The sequence below is a fragment of the Phoca vitulina genome, unplaced genomic scaffold (assembly GCF_004348235.1).
Source record: "Phoca vitulina isolate PV1807 unplaced genomic scaffold, GSC_HSeal_1.0 scaffold7, whole genome shotgun sequence".
In the NCBI taxonomy this organism is placed as follows: Eukaryota; Metazoa; Chordata; class Mammalia; order Carnivora; family Phocidae; genus Phoca; species Phoca vitulina.
This window is the reverse complement of record NW_022589710.1, coordinates 68,747,012-68,770,894: the sequence shown is the minus strand read 5'-3', so window position 1 is coordinate 68,770,894 and position 23,883 is coordinate 68,747,012. Positions and strand designations below refer to the sequence as shown.

The window sequence follows — 23,883 nt, the reverse complement described above, 5'->3', positions numbered from 1 at the left end:
AGTCCCTTTACACGACATGTCCAGAAGAGGAAGATCCATACAGAGAAAAAGCGGATTCGTGGCTGCCAGGGCCAGGGGAAGGGGGGCTGGGGAGTGGCTGCTATGCACACAGTGTTTCCTTGAAACCTGATGAACATGTTCTGGAACCAGACGGTGATGAAGGTTGCACGACATTATGAATGCGCTCAAAGCCACTGATGGTAACTTTCATGTTACATGGACTTTACCACAGATTTTTTTTTAAAAAAAGGAAAACCTGACAAGCCTTGATTTTCATGATGTACTACTATTTTGCAAAATGTTATCACTGGGGAGGCTGAGGAAATGGTACTCACATCTCTATTATTTCTTACAAATGCATGTGAATCTGTAATTATCTCAATAAAAGTTTCAAAAGAAAAGTAAGCAGCCTCAAATTTTGCCTTACTCACATTCAAAACTTCATAAAAATGAAAAAAAAAAGGAATGAAGGTTACAAATGTAAAATGGAGCAAATCAGGAATTTAAGATTTAAAAATCATTTGGAAATGCTGAAGAATTAATGTGTAGCTTTGGTGTCCTTCCAAAGACTGTGAGTGTGTGCCCCGCTCCTGCTTATTTTTGTGTCTTTCAGAGATGAGATACAGGGCAGGCATGAGGAGAGAGCACATCCACTTTCTGGAAGTATCCGGTGATTTAATGGCAGCCATCAACAGCCTCTGATATTGACAAGTCAAAGAGGCTGCTCACGGCGGAGGTTCCCTTGATCAAGACCTCACGGGGGAAAACCAGGCTGCTATCCTGCGTTCACAAATGATAAACACTTATTACTAATTATCAGCCATAAGACTGTATTTTATTTATTCCAAGCTGCCAGTACTAGCATAAACCATTACTCTTTCCCATCAATCAGGAAATTCTACAGGCAGAACTTACTATGAGATCAGGACCAGACATACAGTTGGAGTGAAGGAGTGAAGTTTTCTGTGATGCAGCCCTCTGCCTGCCCGCCTGGGGCCGCCGGGGCCTGTTCTCGGGTCAAGGGCTTCATCTTAGTTGTCAAGTGCAAAGACGTGCTTCTCAGCTTAGATAACGTGAGCTAGAAATGGGACGGGTTCTGTGTTTCCTGGAATGAAGACAAGCTTGTTTTTGAGTTATATACGGGATTTGTTAGCTCAGCTCTGACTCCAACGGTCTCATGTGGTAGACCCCCCCAAGAACTGGGGCTCCAGCCACTGGATTCCTTGCGGCAAGACTACGGTCCCAGGAGAAATGTCTCTGGCGACCACGTTAAGACTGTAGCCGAGAGTCCCGCAGCCTGCTGCGCACACCTCCGCCAGCGGAAGCCGCCAGCAGGGGCAAGTGGGCAAACCAGAAGGCATCTACGCTCTCGCCCAGCGACGCACTCCAGAGGCTGGTGGCTCTATCCGACTGAAAGCTTGAAAACCAGACACCAGTACGAACACGCCTGTATTTAAAGCACCAGCAGACTCTCCGAGCGAGTGGGGTCCGAGGGTCCGAGGCGTAGACCCTGCTGTCTTTTCTTCCCACTGAGCGTGTGACCCAGGGCGGATCCCCTCCCCCTCGGGCTCCGTGTCCTTGTTCTGAGGGTGAGTCAGATGGCCTGCCAGGCTCCTGACTCGGGGTTTTCGTGCTCTCACGCCAGGACGCAGCCGGTTCCGCCTGCCATGCCGCATCCTCCGTCCTCGCTGCCCAGAGACCAAGAGGTCTTCGGCTGGAGGCCTGAGGCGCCCTGGCTCGGCGAGCCGCCTTGGGGCTGCTGCGAACGGCATCCTGGGCAGTCTCATGGGGGCGGCTCTGCTGTGACTTGTTGAACACACTAGGCTGAAGTGTAAGATTTTATCTGAAGAATGAGCTCCATTGCTAGAAATGTTTGACAACTGCTGGCCCAGCCGAGTGAGGCTACCAGAGGCCGGTCCTGGGATTCTGCCCCTGCTTCTCTCCTCCGGCCAGTCGACGGCAAAGCCCGACGCCCTCTCCCCCGTCACTCCCGCACTGGCTCCAGCGATTTCCTACCCCTCCGCATCTGGTCTGAAGCAGGACCTGGAATCCAGCGAGTTGCAGCATCTGCTGACAGCAGACAGATGTGCTAAACAGAGCGCTCAGAGGCCGCTTCCCTGGGCAGCTGTCACGTTCTTTCCCTCCCGAGTGGGGGCTGGCGAAGCCGATGGTGGCCACTCCTTCTGTCCACCGCTGGGGACCCTGCCACTGACACCAGCCCGACGCCTAGGCTGCAGTGACCCCGGAAGCCCGCAGAAACTATCCAGCTGCACTGGCCCCTAGGTGTCTCTGACAGCTGACCTCACGGCAGCCGCTCAGACGCAGGCCCGCCACCGCGGTCCCTTCCGCTGGCTGCTGCACTGGCAGGCCCCGGGACTGGCCCTGAGGGAGTTATGCCTACAGGACGGGACCCCGTGGCTCTGCCCCTCTGTCTGGCATGCAGGCCCCTCCTGGTGCTCACAGTTGTCTGGGGCACACGCACATCAGGCTGGGACACGGGACAGGTCACACGCCATGCTGGAGATGGACGAGGGCACGGCTGCGGGCCCAGGCAGCCCACGGTACCTGGCGCTCCTTTATGGGGAATTGCAGCCTTCCAGAACGAGGGGAAAGGCGGAGACTCAGCTATCCCGAAGGGTACTATTTCTTAGCAACAGGGTTTGAGGAGGAGTGCTCAAACACAACTCTTGCTCAAATGAGCTAAAGGAAAATGGGCAGCATGGGGAAAAAAAATAAAGGAAGTGGCAAAAAATTTAGTTTTCCTCAAATTGGGGTTTTTATGTCCAACAGCATCAGACACCATTTTTGGAGGTTTCCCATCTTCACTTCTAGGCTGCCCCGCTGAGTTCACCAAACCCTGGACGTGTAAAGGGAACCCCACCCACCCCTAACCACCACTCAGATTTCTGAGGGCCGAAGGAGCGTGGACGGGGGACGTGGGCATCCCCCGAGGGCTGGACCATGGAGTGTGGAGTTGAACTGGGTGCCTCCACCCAGATTCTCAGCACGAGGGTGTCAGAATCAGCTGTGGAGCTTTATTTTTTTTATTTTTTATTTTTTTAAAGATTTTATTTATTTATTTGACAGAGAGAGACACAGCGAGAGAGGGAACACAAGCAGGGGGAGTGGGAGAGGGAGAAGCAGGCCTCCCGCTGAGCAGGGAGCCCGAGGCGGGGCTAGATCCCAGGATCCTGGGATCATGACCTGAGCCGAAGGCAGACGCTTAACGACTGAGCCACCCAGGTGCCCCAACTGTGAAGCTTTAAATCCCATGGCCTCCTGGGCCGGGAAAGCAGAACGAACGCACACAACCATCTCACTCCCTTTGCAACACACAGTGAGAACAAGAGCTCAAACAGGCTCAAACCTCCTCTGCACTGGGAGAACGAGAGGGCTAGGCAGCCACCTGACTGGGGAAGTGGGAAGGCGTGGGGGAGTAGGAAAGGCCCTAGTGGGGCCGGAAGGCCGAGGGAGTCCAGCAAAACAGCCCAGCGAGCCACCACACAGGGAACCCCGCGCAAAGCTCCTCCCAGCAGTGTGCGCCACTCTCAGAACCAAGACTGCCAACATCCAAGGCCAGCCTCTGCCACACAGAAGACAAGACAGATGCAGAGAACAGGCAACTACAGGGCATGGAGACCACACAGGAGAAGAAACTTCAGAAACATCCTCGGGGGGACAAAAGGAAGTTTGATAGCGGGAAACAGCAACAGGGACTTCCAGGAACTTAAAACAGGCCCACAAAATGATCCAACAGAGGGACTGCGGGACGAAGCTGAGAGTGTCTTTTAGAAAGTAGGACAAAAGCATAAGAAGAGAAAACAGGAAAGGGAAGAACAGCGGAGGCCGGTTTAGGAAGTCCCCAGTACAGAAGCAGGAATCCCCGAGAGAGCAAGTGGAGAAAGGAGGGTAGAGGCAGGAAGCAGATCGCCAACAGGGTAGGAGGATACCAACTCCAGGCTGTAAGGCCTATCAGCACAGAGGCTAAAATAGGTCCTCCCTGAGGCGCGTCACTGTCTGTTCTGGGAACACTGGGAACAGATCTTACAAACTTCCAGAGAGAAAAGCAGGTTGGATATCAAGGATCAAGGATCAGAATGCCTCAGACTTCTCAACAGCAATGCTGGACACCAGGAGATGATAGAGAAAACCCTTCGAAATTCTAAAGTAAGACAATTCCCAACCCAGACTGCTCTACCCAGCCAAGGCCAAGGGCGAATGTAGGCAAAAGACTTTCAAGTTACTTATCATGAGCTGTTCTCAGGAACCAACTGGAGGATAGAGCTCACCAAAACGAAGAGGAAGACATAGGATCCAGGACAGAGGGGACTCAACATGGGGTGGGGGGGGGCAAAGGGCAATCCGAGGTAGACTGGGTGACCAGGCCAGACAAGGGCCAGCCAAAGCCTCCAGGAGAGATCCCTCCAAGAGGATGAACTGGATGGAACCAGATGTGCCCAAGTGTATGGAGAGGAAATGGAGACAACTGGCATGGGGTTGAATATGTAAAACCACCCAGAAAACTAGACGGAAGAACAAGACAATTATCCAATCGAGGGAAAGGAGAGTGGTACAGACAGGAAAATGTAGTGTAGGTTGTTACCCCCAGCTCAGCTGTGAGGAGCATGTTCCCTACCCTCGCACCGTGGACGAGAGTAAGGGGCGCTGTGGCAGGCAGGCATGGGTGCAGGATGATGAATTGCTCTGCATCCTTCTCTCCCAGCAGGGAGTCAACAGAAAACACTTAGAGCTAGAAGGATTGAGAAATTGCTCCCTAAGCCATCATTCAGGGATATGAAGCTAAAGGGAAGTAGCTCCCCAGAGAGGGGAAAACAGGTGGGGAGGGTTTCTTGTAGCTTCTTCTAGCTGACGTTAACCTCTGTACTTATGTGTGTGACTTGGATTAAAACCAACCAACCGAGGCGTCGGAGCCCCACTCCAGACCTGTTGAGTTTATCTCCAGGACAGGGACCCACGCCAGGACCTCTGAAAACATGCCTCACGTTGGCCTCACGTGGATCTGATTCTTCACTCTACTGGTTAGGAAATGAAGGGTTGGGCAGTTTGGGCAACTTGCTCAAGGTCACTTGGTCTCATGGAAAAATAGGAGTATTAGTTCAGGTTCTTTTGATGTCAAGTAATAGGCTCTTCCTCTGGTGAGGACAGTCCTGGTTGGTGGGGCCACAGCTGCTTCCCAGAGCACCGCACCCTATCCCCAAGAGCGGAGGCCCCTGCAGGCAGCCGAGGAGAAGGCCACATGCCTGCTTCCTGCCACGTCTGTCCACGGCACTTGTGTGCAGACCAGCTGGGAGGGATGCCTCCCGCAGCACTGCTGGCTCAGCAGGACCTGAGTGGGGCCACGAGAGGGCCAGCAGGCACACGCAGGGGGCACTGGACCAGTCCCCGAGAGAAGTTTCCAGGGCTCGCTGCAAAACTTCCTCATTCAGCTCCTGCCCGGATCTGGGCCAGAGGACATCTCCAGTCTTCTCTTTACACAATATGTTCTCTAAACTCTACGGTCCCAGTTCTCATTTGGGTGCTACTAGTATTTAGTGCTGAGAGGCACAAGAAACTAAGGTCTCCCAGTGCTCAGGACCCCAGCCACCAAATGTCCTGTCCAAAGCCCCAGGGGCAGCACTTTTCCCTACTCAGAAACACCAGGCCAAACCCAGGACTCGCTGGTCACTGGAAATGCCCGCATCTGCAGGACCCAGTTCAAAGACCACACGGCCCACAGAAGCCAGGGTTGGCCACCCGGGGCGATCGGTGTGTCTTTCATGGTTGAGATCATAACCCTACCACACCCTCTTCTTTGGGTCAATGATTGGAGACAGCTTCATGCCTTTCTGTTCCCTCTGCAACCCCCAACACAACGTACTGCGGGCTATCCTCCTCCCTGACATTTCTTCACTGCTTGGTACAGGTTTTCAACAGCTCACAGAGGTATAACTAACATACACAAAATGTACACATTTAATGTGTACAACTTGGTAAGTTTTGACATACATATGCACTCAAGAAACCATCCCCATGTTGCTCGTCTGTAAACCCTCCCAACCACCCACCGATCCCCAAGCGACCACTGCTCTCTGTAACCACAGATCAGTCAGCATTCTCTACACTTTATATAATTTAATCATATAATACGTATGCCTTTCTGTCCGGCTTCTTCACTCAACATAATTATTTCATCAAATTTGGAAACCTTTTGGCCATATTTCTTCAAGTCACCCCCACTCCTCTTTCTCCTCAGGAAGCAACTGCATTTGAACTAGGCCCTGTGAGGCTGTCCCATGCTCACTGATGCTCTGAGTTTCTTCCAGTCTTTTTTCTCTCTGTTCTAGTTTGGATGGCTTCACTGCTGCATCTTTGAGTACCCTGATCTTTTCTCCTGCAATGTCTACACACTCACCAATCTCATTCAGAGTATTTTCCATTTCAGACATTGTAATTTTTATCCCTGGAAGTGTGACCTAGGTCTTTTTTATAGATCCCCATTTTCTACTTAATGTGTGCAATCTTTCCCCCAGTATCTAGAACGTAAAGGGTAAAGTTATAACAACTGTTTTAATGCCCTATGAATTTCATCATCTGGATCATTTCTGGGTCAGCTTCTGTTGATGGATTTACCTCCCTTCATTGTAGGTGATATTTTCCTGTTTCTGTTTGCCTCGTGAGTCCTGATCAGATGTAAGACAATGTGAATTTTACCTTGTTGGTGCTGGATACTTTCTAATTTATAAATATTCTAGAGCTTTGTTCTGGGATGCCACTAAGTTACTTGGAAACAGTCTGATCCTTCCAGGTCTTGCTTTTAAGCTCTGGTCACCAGTATTAAAGTTGCGTTCAGTATAGGGCTGATTGTGCCCCATCATGAGGCCAAACGCTCTTGTATGACCCAATTACGGATGGATAGGCCTTAGGAGGCTTCCTACTCTGGATGGTGGGGTCAGGAACTACTCCTGGCTCTGCCTGAGCTCCCGGGCATGCTCCCTCTAATGCTTCCAGGTGGTTCTCTGGCCCTGGCTGGTTCCTCAGCTGAAGCCCTGTGGGGCTCTGCAGCTCTGCAGGCCCTGCCTCAAGGTCCTGCCTCCTGGGCCTCCCACATGCCAGAGCCATGCCCTCAACTCAAGGAGCAGGCTGGGCTCTGCCAGCCCCTACCTGGGGTCTCCCTCCCTGTGCAACAGCTTGGCAACCATGGGGTTCTCATTTGTTTCCTATTTCTCAGGGGTCACTGTCCTTCATTGTCTGACATCCAAAGTCTTGAAAACCACTGTTTCACACAATTTGTCTGGCATTTTAGTTACTTCAGGCAGGAGGGTAAATCTGGCTCCTGTTACTCTGTATTGGCTGGAAGCAGAAGTTTATTTGACTGGTCTAAAGCTTCAGATTTCATGTCCAAGTGATGATCCCTACTGTATATGGACTGTGTCCACTGTGTACATGGAGTGCAAGGTATCTTATCTATGTATCACGTATTTTAACTTAAGAGAGAGCTACTTAGAAATGTCAGCTATCAGTCTCACTAGAAGAAGAGCATTTGAAAGACAACATTCTAGAGCTTATCCAGTATTCACAGACGTCAGAGCACGTGCCAGGCAGCAGGTAACTCAGAGAGTGTGAGCACGTATGTGGAAGGACACTGAGAGAGGCTGGAACAAAATGGGGATTTCAGAGGGAGGCAACATTACTCATTATTGTGCCCAAACCCATCGGGTTTCCCGAGTCCCCACTCTTGGAGGTAAGTGTTTCCCCCACACAGACAAAAAGTATTTTTGCGGGAGTATTTTAGGTTTTTTTACTCTCCTGACTCTGCTGGAAAGTAAAGGAGGTGAATTAACATTTACTATGCGTTTTCTTTGTGCCGGTTACTTTATACACATTATCAAATACCTGCCTGCCCCCGCCCAAGCTTTATTACGACAATTTTGAAACATACAAAAAACATGAAAGAATTCTACCGGAAACACCCATACACTCACTACCAATAACACTTTACTGTGCATGCCTATTCATGTATCCACCCGTCTGTCTATCCACCCAGCAGTCCATCTTGCTTCTGGAAGTGTCTCAAAGAGAGCTGCAGACATCAGCAGAGTCTCTCCTAAATCCTTCAACATGCAAATCATCAACTATAGTCAGGATTAGTTCACAGTTCTCTCTTGAGAACTGTTTACATACAGTAAGTGTATGGACCATAGGCACGCCATTCCATGAGTGTTGACAATTGTCATCCCCGGGGAAGTAGCCTCAAGCCCCTGCCAGTCATCTCCCCCCCCCCGCCCCCATGTCCCCCAGGCAACCATGGGTCTGATTTCTGCCATCAAGATCCGTTCAGTTTGACCTGTTCCAGAATCTCCTGTAACTGGAGCCACACAGGAGCCATACAACCTATAGCTGTCGTGGGCCTGCTGCCGCCTCTGTTAAGCAGTCAAAGGCCAGCTCCAAAGCCACTAGGGCCACCCCTCCACTGGGAACAACTGTCCTTATCAACACTCACCAGGACATGATCTTTTTTTTGGTAAAGATTTATTTATTTACTATTTGAGAGAGAGAGGGAGAGAGAAAGCATGAGCAGGAGGGGCAGACGGAGAGGGAGAGAGAATCCCAAGCAGACTCGCTGCTGAGCAGGGAGCCCGATGCGGGGCTCGATCCCACGACCCTGAGAGCATGACCTGAGCCGAAACCAAGAGTCAGACGCTTAGCCCACTGCGCCACCCAGGCGCCCCTCACCAGGACATGATTTTAAACGGCTTTTCAAAGTACATCCTTAATTATTTATAACAACTGCCACTGTCATAATTTGCTAAGTGGACTCTCCACAAGGCGGGTGCTGCACCTGCTTCACTCACCACACACAGCCTCGCTGCACCAGCAGAAGAGTCAGTTCACACTGCTATTGTGACAACAAATAGCTTTGGGAACATATTTGATTATTTCCTAAGATTGAGTCTTATTTAGATTATTCACAGTTATGAACTACTTATTCTATAAGTAGTATAAGTCCATTGCCAGATTTTCAGAAAACAAAGGTAAACAAAAGGAAGAAAAAAGATCAGCCACAATAGCACCTCCCGGACGTAACCCTTATCATTCGCTGTGTATCTTTACAGAGTTTTCAGCATATACATCATTTTTTTTTAAAACGAAAATAGTATCATTGAACATGTTTTGTAACTGACATTTTTACTCCACAATGTGCTGTGAGCATTTCTCCATGGGAATAAAAACTCTTCTGTGGAGTAATGTGGCAGAGTTATGGTGGATTTTCCTGAATAAACACATCATAGTTTAACTCAGCTCCTTCATAGCAAATCCTAGTAACATCCCTCCTACAGAGCAGAGACCTCCTAGACACTAAACATGTAACTAGCAATGACTTTTTCGGTCTCTTATTAAAAACAGGGACTCTCAAATGGGATTCTGTCTGCTGCTCTGGCATGTAAAGCTCTGTGTGTGTCGCTGTCCCAGAGGACGATACCCCCACTGCCCCAGGGGGAGGAGCTATGTTGGCAAAGTCCAATGAGGAACGAGGCTGACTTGCTGCACAGTGCTGTGCATTTGCACGAGAGAGGGATCTAGCCCATGGCCTCCCAAGTGAGGCGACAGGGATCTGGTTTCATTATCCCCAAGGCCTATTAGCACTTTTATTTCAGGAGAGAACACTAGTCATCAATCAGAACACCCCAAAATTCTTAGAAGTAGGTGCTCAGCTGTACCCACAGAGCTTGGCTTTGGGCTGTGGGTGCCCCTCCTTCCACTGTCTGTCCCCTGCTGAGAGTGACCTGTGCTAGGACAGTGGGTGCCACGAGAGGGTGCAACGAGGGAGAGTGTCATCAGGGCTGCTCAGCTGTGCCTTCAGTGAGGGGTAAGGAGAGTGAAATCTCAGACTGCTCTCTGCTCTGCTGTCCTGAAATGACTTTCATCTTGATGAATCGACAGAAGGCTCAGTTCAGGCGGGGTCTCCTCTAATGCTAACCCTTCTCTAACGAAAGCTCTCCTGCTGTTAAGTGTGAACTTTTCCAAAGATCTCGATGCGTAAAGTTACAGATCCCTACTGGCAGGTCTGGGGGCATGGCATTCTTACAAGTATTATCTATTACCATGCTTATATACTTATTTTATTGTTTTGTTGTTCATACAGCTAAAAATACCTAATGCACCTGAATGTAAATAATTTTTTAAATACTAGTTTGGCCATTTGCCAGACACAGCTCTCATCCAGGCAGAGTAAATGAGCCCTGGGGAACCCATGAGCAGTCCACACAGAAGGGTGGGCCGCAGCCTCACTCCATGGGAGGCACAGCACCAGGGGTCAGGAAAGGGCAGTCTGTTCAGGACACAGAGAGGGGACAGGAGGTGGACGGGAGTGAGCGGGCAGGTAAAGAAGCCCCGTCTGAAAGGAGAAGTGGGGCCAAACTGGGGCAGGCGCAACCAGACGCTTCTCTTCTTTTCCTGGGGCCCTCGGTGCCCACAGTCAGGTGAGAGGTCACCTCATCGACTGAGCTTGCTCTCGCACTACCTCTAACATGGACAGAACATTCTCTCACTAAAGCAAAAATGCCAAAAAAAATCCTAAACACAACTATAAATATCTTCTCCAAACCCTTCCATATGTTAGTAAGTCTGAAAACTGAGTCATTTGTTTTGAGTATTTTGTGAAAACTTCACCCCAAAACTACTACAGGGGGGAGGTTTTCACCAGGCATGAGAAGAGGAAACAGAAACGGAGTCGGCGCTGCTAACCGTGAAGGATCTCTGGTGCTTCGCTCCGTTGTGCCCGGTAGCATCTATGACCCGCCTCCCTCTGTGTCCACTGCGAACACATCCTACATGCTGGCCAGGAAGCCCGAGTTGAAGAATGAATAAAAAACACAGTGGGAAGAGGTCAGTCATGATCGCAACATGGAAACCCCGTTTAAACTCTAATGCTCGGATCCAACCACACAGTCCTGATTTTCTAAACCCTTCCGGTGAAGCATCATCTCCCCACTGCCACACTCATCTTGTCAGGCCCTCTGCAACTGAGTGGTGGGTCCCAGCTGCCCAGGAGAGGCAGGCCCCGCCGACTATCAGAGCGCGGCGGGCCTGGGGCCCGGTCTCGGCTTGCTCACTCACTAGGGCTGCGGTTCTGCCCAGTCACGTGCCTGTCCCAAGTCACATGCTTCCTGTGGCAAGTGGGGAGAGCCAATCCTGACTCCTACGTCCTGTGGTAAATTCAGGACTACGGCAGCTCAGGCTGGTATAAAAGCCTGGGCAAATGTAAAGTCTGACTTTTTTCCCACAGGAACCAATTTGAAAAGCATTTTCTATCTTCAAATTCCACAGAAAGTGAATGTCTTCTCCAGTGCACTAAAAGCTAACTGAGTCTGAAAACGTGGCTCCGTTCAGTGGAACTCCTTGGAATAGTTAGTGTTTAACAGCCCATTTAGCAATCATTACTTTATTCAGAGCACAGCTGAGGCCCTTTCATGTGAACTTGCTCTATTTGGCCATTTTCCTGGGCAAAGCTGTTAATCGCTACAGTCAATAGAGCACTCCAAGTAAAGCTCTCTTCCCAATTTGAGCTCCGCTTCCTGGAGGCTATTCTAGAAGCTAAACAGAGAAAGCCAGAGTAATTTGCAGGTTCACAGAGTCTCTGATGTAACCCTATGGCTGAGCCATAACTCAGCCAGCTGCCCGAGTGGCCCATGGCCGCAGACAGGGGCCCAAGCGAGGCAAGGCTAGCTGGAGCCCACACTGGTAGCAGCTTGCTGTCTGGCACCTCCCCCCCCCGCCCCCCCGGGTCGCCCACATCCGGGCCTTCAGCTTGATGGGCAAAGGCTGAGGCCAGGCACCAGCCCACTCCAGCCCTCTGACACCACACGCCCTGCAGACCTCACTCTCACTCTCAGCAGCCCTCCACTGATGCTGCGTGGCCCTGTGCTGGGACTCTGCACACCTTTCCAGCCACGCTAGGTCTTCTACAGCACGTGATAATGTGACAAATACTGCTGGGAACTCTCAGAGCAATGTTACTAGCAAGCAGAACACTGTGCACAACAAGTTGTGGAAGAACAAGCATTACAGTGAAAATGGATGCACTCAGGAATAGAAAAACAATAGAGAAAAATCAACAAAACCAAAAGACATTTTTTGAAAACATCAACAAAATTGACAACTTTTAGCTCTACTGACTAAGGAAAAAAGAGGGAAAGCTCAAACTACTAAAATCATAAACAAAAGAGGGAACATAACTATCAACCTCATAGAAATAAAAAGGATTATAAGGGAATACTATGAACTGGATGCCAATAAATTAGGTAATATCGATGAAATGAACAAATTGCTAGAAAGACAAACTACTGAAACTGAATCAAGAAGAAACAGAAAATTCTAAGTGGACCTATAATAAGTGAAGAGACTGAATCAGTAATCAAAACACATCTCACAAAGAAAAGCCCAGGCTTACACTGAGGAATTGTAAATGCTTAAAGAATAATTAACACCAATCCTTCAGAAACTCTTCCAAAAAACAGGAGGAAGAAACACTTCTCGACTCATCCTACGAGGCCAGCATTATCCTGAGAGCAAAACCAGACAAACACATGACAAGAAAAGAAAACCAAAGACCAATCTCTCTCATGGACACAGAAATCCATGACAAAATACTGGCAGGCCAAATCTAGGACCATATATATAAAAGATTATATAGCACGACCAAGTAGGATTTATCCCAGAAACAAAAGGTGGTTCAGCATACAGAAGTCAATCAATACAATACTTCATATTAATAAAGGAAAAAAGCCCACAGGATCATCTCAGTAGACGTAGAAAAAGCACTTGACATAATCCAACATCTTTCATGGAAAAAAAAACATTCAACAAACTAGGAATAGAAAGGAGCTTCTTCAGTCTGAAAAGGGCATCTATAAAAAATGCACAGCTGGGCGCCTGGGTGGCTCAGTTGGTTAAGCGACTGCCTTCGGCTCAGGTCATGATCCTGGAGTCCCGGGATCGAGTCCCGCATCGGGCTCCCTGCTCGGCGGGGAGCCTGCTTCTCCCTCTGACCCTCCCCCCTCTCATGTGCTCTCTCTTATTCTCTCTTAAATAAATAAATAAAATCTTTAAAAAAAAAAATGCACAGCTAATATCATTATTTAATGGTGAAAGAATGAATGTTTTCCCCCTAAGATCAGGAACAAAATGAGCATGTCTGTTCTTGCCACTTCTTAACATCGTACAGGAGGCTCCAGCCAGGGTAATTAAATAAGAAAGAGAAGTAAAAGGCATCCAGATAGGAAAGGAAGAAGTAAAATTATCTCTATTTGTAGATAACATGATTTTGTATATAAGAAATCCTAAGGAATCCACAAAAAAGTTATTAGAAGAAATAAATAAGTTTAGCAAGTTTTCCAGATCAATATACAGAAACTTATCCTAGCAATGAACAAACTGAAATGGAATTGAGAAGACAATTCCGTTCACAATAGCATCAAAAAGAATAAATGACTTAGAAGTACATTTAACAAAAGTAGTTAAAAAAAAAACAAATAAACACATACTCTGAAAACCACACAAATGCCGAAAGAAATTAAAGAAGATCTAAATAAGTGCAAAGATAGCTCATGTTCATGGATTGGAAGATTTACTTCTATGAAGATGGCAAGACTTCTCTCAAGTGATCTACAGATTCACACAATTCCTATAAAAATCCCAGTGGGCATTTTTTTGCAGAAATTGACAAACTGATCCTAAAATTCATATGGATATGCAAAGGACCCAGAGTAGCCAAAACAATCTTAAAAAAGGAAAATCACTTCCTGATTTTGAAATTTATAACAAAGCTGAATAATCAGGACAATGGGGTACTGGCATAATGATAGACATACAGATCACGGAAATAGAACTAAAGTAAAAAATCCTTAATTTATGATGCATTGATTCTGACAGCCCTCCAAGACAATGTAATAGGAAAAAAATAGTCTTTTTAATAAATGGTGCTGGTATGTATAATTGGATATCCGTGTGTAAAAGAATGAATTTGGACACCTACCTTACACCATATACAAAAATTAACTGAAAATAAATCAAACATTTAAATATAAGGGCTGGGGGCACCTGGGTGGCTCAGTCAATTAAGCGCCTGCCTTCAGCTCAGGCCATGATCCCAGGGTTCTGGGATTGAGTCCTATATTGGGCTCCCTGCTCAGCAGGGAGTCTGCTTCTCCCTCTACCTCTCTTCCTCCCCCCTGCTCGTGTGCTCTCTCTCTCAAATAAATAAAATCTTAAAAAAAATAAATATAAGGGCTAGAACTGTAAGACTTCTAAAAAAAACACAGCTGCAAATCTTCATGACCTTGGATTAGGCAACAGGTGTGCATACGTCATCAAAGGCATATGTAAAGCGTATATCTGATAAGAGTCTAGTATCTAGAATACCTAAAGAACTCTTATAACTCAATAATTAAAAGACAAGGGGCGCTTGGGTGGCTGAGTTGTTAAGTGTCTGCCTTCAGCTCAGGTCATGATCCCAGGGTGCTGGGATCAAGTCCCGCATCGGGCTCCCTGTTCAGCGGGAAGCCTGCTTCTCTCTCTTCTGCTCCCCCTGCTTGTGTTCCCTCTCTCGCTGTGTCTCTGTCAAATAAATAAATAAAATCTTTTAAAAAAAATTAAAAGACAAACAGCCCAGTTGAAAAATGGTACATAGTTCTCCAAAAAAGATACACAAATAACCAATAAGCACATGAAAAGATCTTCAACATCATTAGTCATTAGGGAAATGCAAGTCAAAACCATGAGATACCATTTTTACACCTATCAGGATGGCTAGAATAAAAACATCGGGCAAGAAAAATTTTTGGTGAGGATGTGGAGAAACTAGAACCCTCATACATTACTGGTGAGATGTAAAATGATGCAGCCACTGTGGAAAACCATTCGTTTGTTCGTTTGATTTTATTTTTAAGTAATCTCTACACCCAATGTGGGGCTCAAACCCACAACCCCAAGATCCAGAGTCATGTGCCCCATCAGCTGAGCCAGCCAGCTGCCTCAGGTCCTTAAACATTTAAAACATACATTCACCATCTGACCCTGCAATTCCCTTTAAAGGTATATACCCAGTAGAACTGAAAACATAACTCCACACAAATACTCATCCACAAATGTTCACAGCAGTCCACACATGGGTACAACCCGAATGTCCATCACCTGATGAATGGATAAGCAAAATGTCCATCAACACGACGGAACATTATTCAGTCATAAAAAGGAACAAAGTACTGATATGCTACAACATGCTACGGTACTTATAACGGTGATGCTAAGTGAAAGACGGCAGACAAAAATAGCCACATACTGTACTATTCCATTTATATAAAACAGGCAAATCCAGGAACAGGCAAAGGCATAAACAGAGAAAGGAGATGAATGGCTGAGGGAACTGGGAGGTTCCAGGAGAAAAGGGAGTAACTACTAATGAGTATGGGTTTTCTTTTTGGGGTGATGAGAAAGTTCTGGAACTGGACAGTAGTGATTGTTGCTCAACTTTGTGACTATACTAAAAACCCCTGAACTATACACTATGAAAAAGGTGAATTAGAACTCTTTTTTTGTTTGTTTTTTGTTTTCCAGGCTCCCCGCTGAGCAAGGAGCCCGATGCGGGACTCGATCCCAGGACCCTGGGATCATGACCTGAGATGAAGGCAGACGCTTCACCCGCTGAGCTCCGCAGGCATCCCACAATTTTCTTTTTTTTTAAGTAGGCTCTATGCCTAGTGTGGAGCCCAACACGGGACTTGAACTCACGACTCTGAGCTCAAGAGTCAGACACTTCACCGACTGAGCCACCCAGGCACCCCTGAATGATAACTTTTTTTTTTTTAAAGATTTTATTTATTTATTTGACAGAGAGACAGAGCGAGAGAGGGAACACAAGCAGGGGGAGTGGGGGAGGGAGAAGCAGGCTTCCCGCTGAGCAGGGAGCCCGACGCGGGGCTCGATCCCAGGACCCTGGGATCATGACCTGAGCTGAAGGCAGATGCTTAACGACTGAGCCACCCAGGCGCCCTGAATTATAACTCTTAAAAGAATTAATATAAAGCTCTTAGAAAAAAAAAAGGAATGTGTTAGCAATGACGTATCAAAGGGCTCAGGTAACAAGAAGGTGCCTTGCATAAAAAGAATTTCAGAATGATAATGACACGAGCCACCCGCTGGTCTGTCTCTCATCACCATGACCCAGCAGTGCGCAGCAATGCCAGTGACCACAGGCTCCCCTCTGCCGGGTGGCCTGCTCCCGCCGTGCTGTTCTTAGTGCACCGCTGTACGCAGAGAAGGGAGCGTGCACCCTAGTTCAGTATGTGTGACCTTGAGTTTGCACCGTGCTTTCTGATCCACGAGATGCTGTCCCTGACATTATTCTACTCACTCTTCCCTCAGTCCCATGAGCGAGGAAGACCTACCAGTGAGGACACAGAGCCTCTCTGGGGTCATGACCGCTAACTGGCGGCCTGCAAGAACTCTGACCTGACCCCGGGTTCCACTGTAGGGCCTCCCAGCACACGGCCCATGTCTGATGGGAGAACTGGCCCTGCGCCTTGCTCGATTTCTGTCACCCCATCCCTGGGGGTTCACGATGTCCAAAATGTCGATGATCATGAACACAGGCATTTACTCAAATGCTTGATTTCCTGCCTGTCTCCATTCAAGCATTTGTTTGTTTGCCCTGCTGCCGCCTCTGCAGATGGCAACTTCGTTGTTTTTTTTTTTAGGATTTTATTTATTTATTTTTTTAAAGATTTTATTTGACAGAGAGAGACACAGCGAGAGAGGGAACACAAGCAGGGGGAGTGGGAGAGGGAGAAGCAGGCTTCCCGCGGAGTAGGGAGCCCGATGTGCGTCTCGATCCCAGGATCCTAGGATCATGACCTGAGCTGAAGGCAGCTGCTTAACGACTGAGCCACCCAGGAGCCCCAGATTTTATTTATTTGAGAGAGAGAGTGAGCCTGAGCATTAGCAGGGGGAGGGCCAGAGGCAGAGGGAGAAGCAGACTCCCCGCTGAGCAGGGAGCCCTACCTGGGGCTCAATCCCAGGACCCTGAGATCATGAGCTGAACTGAAGGCAGACGCTTAAGCAACTGAGGCACCCAGGCGCCCCGGCAACTTTGTTTTTTCCAACAAAGTCACAAAGTAGGGGCTAGCAGGAGTTGGAGCAGATAACTCTCATGAAATCACAGCGTCCTAATTATAAATTTTAACAGAAATGTACCTAGTATAGCAACCAGGCCGATTAGATCTTTAAGGGTAATTAAATAGTGCCCTAAAATCAGGCTTCTGCTTCTGATATGAATGGTGGAACGGTCAAGAGAAGAAGAAAAACATTTAGAATACATGGTAAACTGAAATAAGGCAGGGGTGGGGGAGGGGACAGGGCATAGGGGATGGGAAACAGAATTTCAACCAACCAGGAAAGGCATTCACAAAATGCTGATAAGATTGTCTACATGACAAGATTTTAAGTGACTTTTAATTTCTTTGCTATACTTTTGGGTACTGTTTGATTTTAATTTTATTTATTTATTTATTTTTAAGTAAGCTCTATGCCCAGCACGGGGCTTGAACTCACGACCCCGAGATTAAGAGTTGTATGCTCCACCGACTAAGCCAGCCAGGTGACCCTGATTTTATTTTTTTAAAAAACAATGTTCGTTTTGTAAAAAGTTAAAAATTTTGAGAGGAAAAAAAACCTTAAGTGCTGAGATCATCTTTAACGATGTGTTCAGTTGAAATTCCACGACTGGGATGCCAATGAGTGAGCACACGCTGGGGGCGTACCCTGTTCCCTGGACACACGCCTCTGCCCCCACTTGCTGGGAGGCCTACACAAGCGGGTGCGGCCCCGTCTCCAGGAACTGCGTTCTGACAGCTTGTCTCATGGAGGAGCAGCTTGCTATCAGTTCAGTTTTGCTTACCTGGACAGGTGGCTCAATCATTATCCAGGCTGGAAGCATCAGACTGGGATTGAGAGGCTGGGTTCCCACTCGGAAGTAAACTCCACCCCTGGAATCACAGGCCCAGATGTGCTGATTTCCACATGCCAAGCTTGTCAGTTTTACAGCTCCTGTAGACAAATAAAGGAAAAGTCCACACACTAATTACTTTTGTAAAATGACGAATCCTTCGTTTAATCTATGGACTTTGGTTTTATCCTTCAAAGGAAGAGGGTGAGGCTGCACTTGCGGTTGCCCCTGTTGTCTGAGGGCAGCACATCAGAGGGGCTGGCGAGGCCTCGGGCTGCCCCGCCACCTGCCAGGCGCCACGCGGAGGCTCGCCTGCCCCACAGGCGAAGCAGTCAGGATGCTGTCAGCACGGGGCCCCGAGCCAAGAAACGCAGGGTTAATATCTGTGTGGGCCTCATCGTTAGCTTCACCACGTAAGCGCATACCACCAGCAAATTCTGCCTCTGGGGAGAGGAACTCCTCTTTGTCGGGAATCCTGATCCTGAGAATTCGTATGAAGTAGCTACATCTCCTAGAATCTTCATGTTTCTGTTCATATTTCTCCTGGTTGATTAAACCAATTTTAAGAGAAAAGGAAATGGGAGGAGGCTTTAAGGAGAAATTACACTTGATTAATCGTCTACCTGGCAGAGCAGCTGCTGTGGGACAGGGAGCAGCTGAGTCTGACAGCCTCACTTCAAGCCCTGCACCAGTGACGCGAGGTGACTTACTAGCTCAGGTCACACTCGAGGTCGTCGGGACTCAGACACGAAGACTTGCCCCAGGTCCCAGGGCGAGGATGATGCTAAGCCAGGAGGCAAAGGTCTGAACCCAGGCCATCCTGACTCCTCTACACCAGCCATGTGCCCTCTGGGACGCCAGTGAATGCACAGATTGGATGTTCCGTTCAGTCAGTTTTGACAGATGAATGACCCAGGGAACCAACGTCCTGTCAAGTTATAGAACATTTTCATCACCCCGGAAGTTCCCCTGGGCCCCTTTGTGTCAATCCCCTTGGTTCCGAGGCACCCACTTTTCTGATTTCTGTCAGCATGGGTCAGTTTAGTCTGGCCTAGAGGTCCACATAAACAATCACAGGCAGGCTCTCTCTGGGCTGTGTCTCTGTCGCTCCGTGGAACGTGTGCAGGTTTCGTCCCCAGTGTCACTTCTTTATGCTGTGAGCATTACTCCACTGCAGGCCAATACCGCAGTTCACCCAGCCCCCTGGCAATGGACATCTGGGCCGTGTCCACTTCCTGCTATTAGGAGTAAAGCTGCTACAGTCACTCCTATAGAAGACTTTTTTGTGAGCATGTGTTGTTTTTCTCGAATGGTACCTAGGAATGAAGTGCAGGGCCGCAGGGTGGGCGTATACTTGCCGTCCTGCACACCCACCAGATGTGCATGCCGCGGCCCACACCCTTACCAGCACCTGGTCTTGCCCCCTTTTTCACATCGGCCATTCTAGGAGGTGTGAAGAGGTATCTCGTCATGGCTTTAACTTGCATTTCCCTGTTAACTAATGATGCTGAGAATCTTTTAATGTGCTTATAGGGCATAACTTGCTTACTGGGTATATCTTCTTCTGTGAAATGCCTATTCAAGTCTTTTGCGCATTTTTCAAACTGAATGGTCTGTCTTTTGATGACTGAGTTAGAGGCTTTCTTTGTATATTCTGGATACGAGTCTTTTTGTCAGACACACACTTTGTGCCTCTTTTCTCCCAGTCCGTGGCTTGCCTTTTCATTTTCTTGACAGTGTTTTTCGCTGAGTTTGTAATTGCAGTGGGTCATTCTGACTTTAAAGCAGGGGGAGGAGGTGGTGCAGCTACGCCCCGTGGCCGTGCTCCTGTCAGCCAGCTCACAGTTGTCACTGCGAGTGGATGGCAGCCCACGGATCTGTGCTGAGGCCCAGGCACGGACCTGCTATGTGGAAATCCTGTCTGGTGCCTTCAGTTAGGACACCAGCTGGAAAGTATTCACCGACCACTACACAAACAACTCTCGGTATTCCTCTGCGCATACACTGAAGTTAACTGTAGTTTTTCCTTCCTTACTCTTTTATGGAATATCTTACCAGGGAGTTCGAATGGACTTCCTAGAGCTCTAACACTACATGGTGAAAGACTGGTACCATTCCAAATACACTACCTTCAGCAGTAAATTACAGAAATAGCTGAGAAACAAATGCTAATTTTAAAATGTTAAATGACAATTTTATGCTGGAGTCTTCAATCTGCCCTACTAGGAACTCCAGGCAATAGTGGATGGTGAGAACAGTTGCATGGTGACCAAGGTACACCGGGCCAGCATCTCCGACAGCAGCGACTAACGCCGCTGCCACCAGAACACACAGTTCATATTCCAGGAATATTCTTTCAGGACAAAAGTAAAGGCAACTAGAATACACATTCGGAAGTGAAGAGACAGGTCAAAGAAGAAAACGTTTAACTGAAGGCTGCAGCTTCCCACCTCACAGAGGGCCCCCCAGGCTGCCTGAATCCAGACAGTACATGAGACTGCTCTGCAGAGATGGTCAGGACAGGGGGAGAGACTCCTGCCCTCCCCAAACACTCCACACTGCCCTTCGGTCCCTGCGAGTTAGGCGGGGCCCGTCGCTAGTCTGGACAATGGGCTGTGACAGGCAGAAGCGACTTTTGCACTGAAGCATAAGAGAGCTGGCAAGGGGCCTTTCAGCTGTCCCTGCTATGGTGACCAACCCAGGGAAGCCACAGGGCTCAGCAGCAGGGCCAGCAAACTGCCACCCAAGGGACACAATCCTAAGGGACTAGGAGCCAAAGGCTGAGAGCCAACTTTGTGGCAGCAGGGAAGCAACATTATATGAAGTCGCTGACATTTTGGGCCCATTACTACGTGACCAGCCTGATGAACACAGACACACTACAATTTTCTTGCCTTTCCCTGTTGTTTTTTCTACTTATTAATTACTTTATTCAACAAAGGAGACATTTTCCCTTTAGGATTATTTTTCAGCATATATTTTAGGACAAAAAGTAACATTTATTTGGTGTTTTACTATTTATAAAACACTTTTCTGCATAAATTACTGCCTAATATAATCCTATTTGTTACCTAAAGGCAAAAACTGACACTAAATATTTCCTCATTAAATGCTGCGACCAGAGGGGGCGCCTGGGTGGCTCAGTTGGTTAAGCAACTGCCTTCGGCTCAGGTCATGATCCTGGAGTCCCGGGATCGAGTCCCACATCGGGCTCCCTGCTTAGCAGAGAGTCTGCTTCTTCCTCTGACCCTCCCCCCTCTTGTGCTCTCTCTCTCTCAAATAAATTAAAAAAAAAAAAAAAAGAAAATCTTAAAATGCTGCGACCAGATAAATTAAATTACAAATTGCATTAGTTTGCTAAACATTCCAATGTCTGACAGAATGCATATTTATGTATACTGGGAAATGAAATGTTATCAGCATCTTAAATATCTGTTAAATGATGCAAATTTTCTTCTAAAAACTAGGACTATAATAGATCACAAAACTCCATATTCAGTCTCTAAAGCTGGGTTCAGTAGACAGACATTTTATTTATTTATTTATTGTTTTTGTTTTTTGTTTTGTTTATTTTTTTAAAGATTTTATTTATTCATTCATGAGAGACAGAGAGAGAGAGAGAGAGGGAGGCAGAGGGAGAAGCAGGCTCCCCAAGGGGCAGGGAGCCCGATGCGGGACTTGATCCCAGGACCCTGGGATCATGACCTGAGCTGAAGGCAGATGCTTAACCATCTGAGCCACCCAGGCGCCCCTATTTTTTTTTTTTGAAAAGATTTTATTTATTTATTTGACAGAGGGAGACACAGCGAGAGAGGGAACACAAGCAGGGGGAGTGGGAGAGGGAGAAGCAGGCTTCCCGCTGAGCAAGGAGCCTGATGTGGGGCTCCATCCCAGGACCCTGAGATCATGACCTGAGCTGAAGGCAGACGCCTAACGACTGAGCCACCCAGGAGCCCCAGTAGACAGACATTTTAGAATTCTCCTAATTTAATCTCAAAGCAGCAACTGACATGGTAATTTGATTAGGGGCAGAAAAGAGTGATGTTAGGTCTTAAGAAAGAAATGAAAGGTAGAAATCACATTCATGACTTGATACTTTGCAAAAGTCATCCATGAAACTGAAATTTTTCTTTTTTTTTTTTTTTTTAAGATTTTGTTTATTTGAGAGAGAGAGAGTGAGAATGAGCTGTGGGGAGGGGCAGAGGGAGAGGGAGAAGCGGGCTCCCTGCTTAACAGGAAGCCTGGGATGTCCTCCGGGCTCTGTCCTTCCCCTGGCTCTGGGATCCAAGACCCTGGGATCATGACCTGAGCTGAAGGGAGAGCCACCCAGGCACCCCAAAACTGATATTTCTGCTTGCAATGTAAAAGCTGGTGACATTCCAGACTTTACAAGAACCTGGCATGGCCGGCATGAGGTGGGCCGCACCCCACCATCAGCACCGGGAAGACAGGCTTTCATGTTTCATGTCTGTGATGTCAGGATACCTGTTAAGAAGAGGCCAGCACTGCAGAGAACAGCACAGATAAATCACATCCCTGAACAAGATGGTGGCAACTCAGAGGTGGATTAACCAATGATTGTTCTCATACCTGCCTGTTAGGCAGTTTTATTACTGATTATCAGGATCAAGGCCAAAGACAGGATCAAAACTCGTACCCTGGGGCGCCTAGATGGCTCAGTCAGTCAACTGTCTGCCTTCGGCTCAGGTCATGATCCTAGGGTTCTGGGATCGAGTCCCGCATTGGGCTCCTTGCTCAGTGGGGAGCCTGCTTCTCCCTCTGCCTGCCCCCCCCGCCCCCGCTGTGCTCTCTCTCTCTCTCTCTGACAAATAAATAAAATCCCTAAAACAAACAAAAACTAAAAAAACCTCGTATCCCAGAATTACTTAGAAATGGGAGTTACCAGTAACAACCAGTTTCCCTGACGGTCTACTTTCCCACTGGGCATGATGCGGCCAAGCAAGTGGACCCCTCTGTGTGCAAACACCACATGGGGTCAGCCTGAAAGGGCCGCTGTGACAGAGCAGGAGCAGGGCACTCAGGGCATGGGGTGGGGGGTGGGGGGGGGGGGGAGGCAAGCATCCCGAGGGAATGCGGACTGAAGGAAGCCGGGGGTGGGGCGGGGGACAGTCTTGGCGGAGGCCTGAAGGAAGAAGAGCCGGGGGAAGGACAAAGCAGGGAGGACATTCTAGGCCGTGGCAAGACAAGTGCAAGGAAGGCCGGGCCAGGCTGCGATGGCCTTGCGGGCCACCCTGAAGCTGGCGCACTGTGGTGCTCTCTCATGCTGAGGGTTCTTCTCAGGAAGATAGCTCTGGCATCGTGGGAAAGGTGGGCACACTACTGCGTGGGGGGAGGGGAGCAGGGAGAAGAGCCTCGGAGACCCCACGGGGTAGATGGAAGAGACAGCGCTAAGGCACTAGCCCCAAACAGCCACAGGGGATTCTGCCCTTTCCAGAAGAATTCAATGGGAGAAGAAGAGCGAAATCAGGAAAAAGTACATTTGGAAAAGAGAAGTTTCATGTTGAACAAAATCCTCACATGCAGAGTCATAGTCCTAAAAGGCTGTGCTTCCTTTCATTGCTGTGAGCACCCACCATGGCCAATGAAGCATCCCATTAATCTCAAATAAGTAATTCAAGGCAGCATGAACGCTACCTCGATCACTACACTTTCTATTCACTACTATTCGATGCCTGCTGCCTTATAACAACCTGCCATGGCCGCTCCCACGTGGGGCCCTGGGCGGGGAGCACACAGCTGAACTTAAAATCTTCATCCCCTCATTTAGATAATAAGAATTTATTTATTTACTTATTTTAAGATTTTATTTATTTATTTGACAGAGAGAGACACAGCGAGAGAGGGAACACAAGCAGGGGGAG

The 23,883-nt window shown here is 48.1% G+C and overlaps 1 protein-coding gene across 1 annotated transcript in view; it reads right to left on the bottom strand.

The window, feature by feature from the left end:
* The window catches only part of TECPR2 (tectonin beta-propeller repeat containing 2), a 107,752-nt gene that overhangs the window by 14,598 nt on the left and 69,271 nt on the right, over nt 1-23,883 (bottom strand). The window contains exon 17 of the mRNA XM_032405962.1: nt 17,954-18,102. Within this exon, the coding sequence (XP_032261853.1) occupies nt 17,954-18,102 (149 nt within the window). The remainder of the gene's footprint in view (nt 1-17,953; nt 18,103-23,883) is intronic.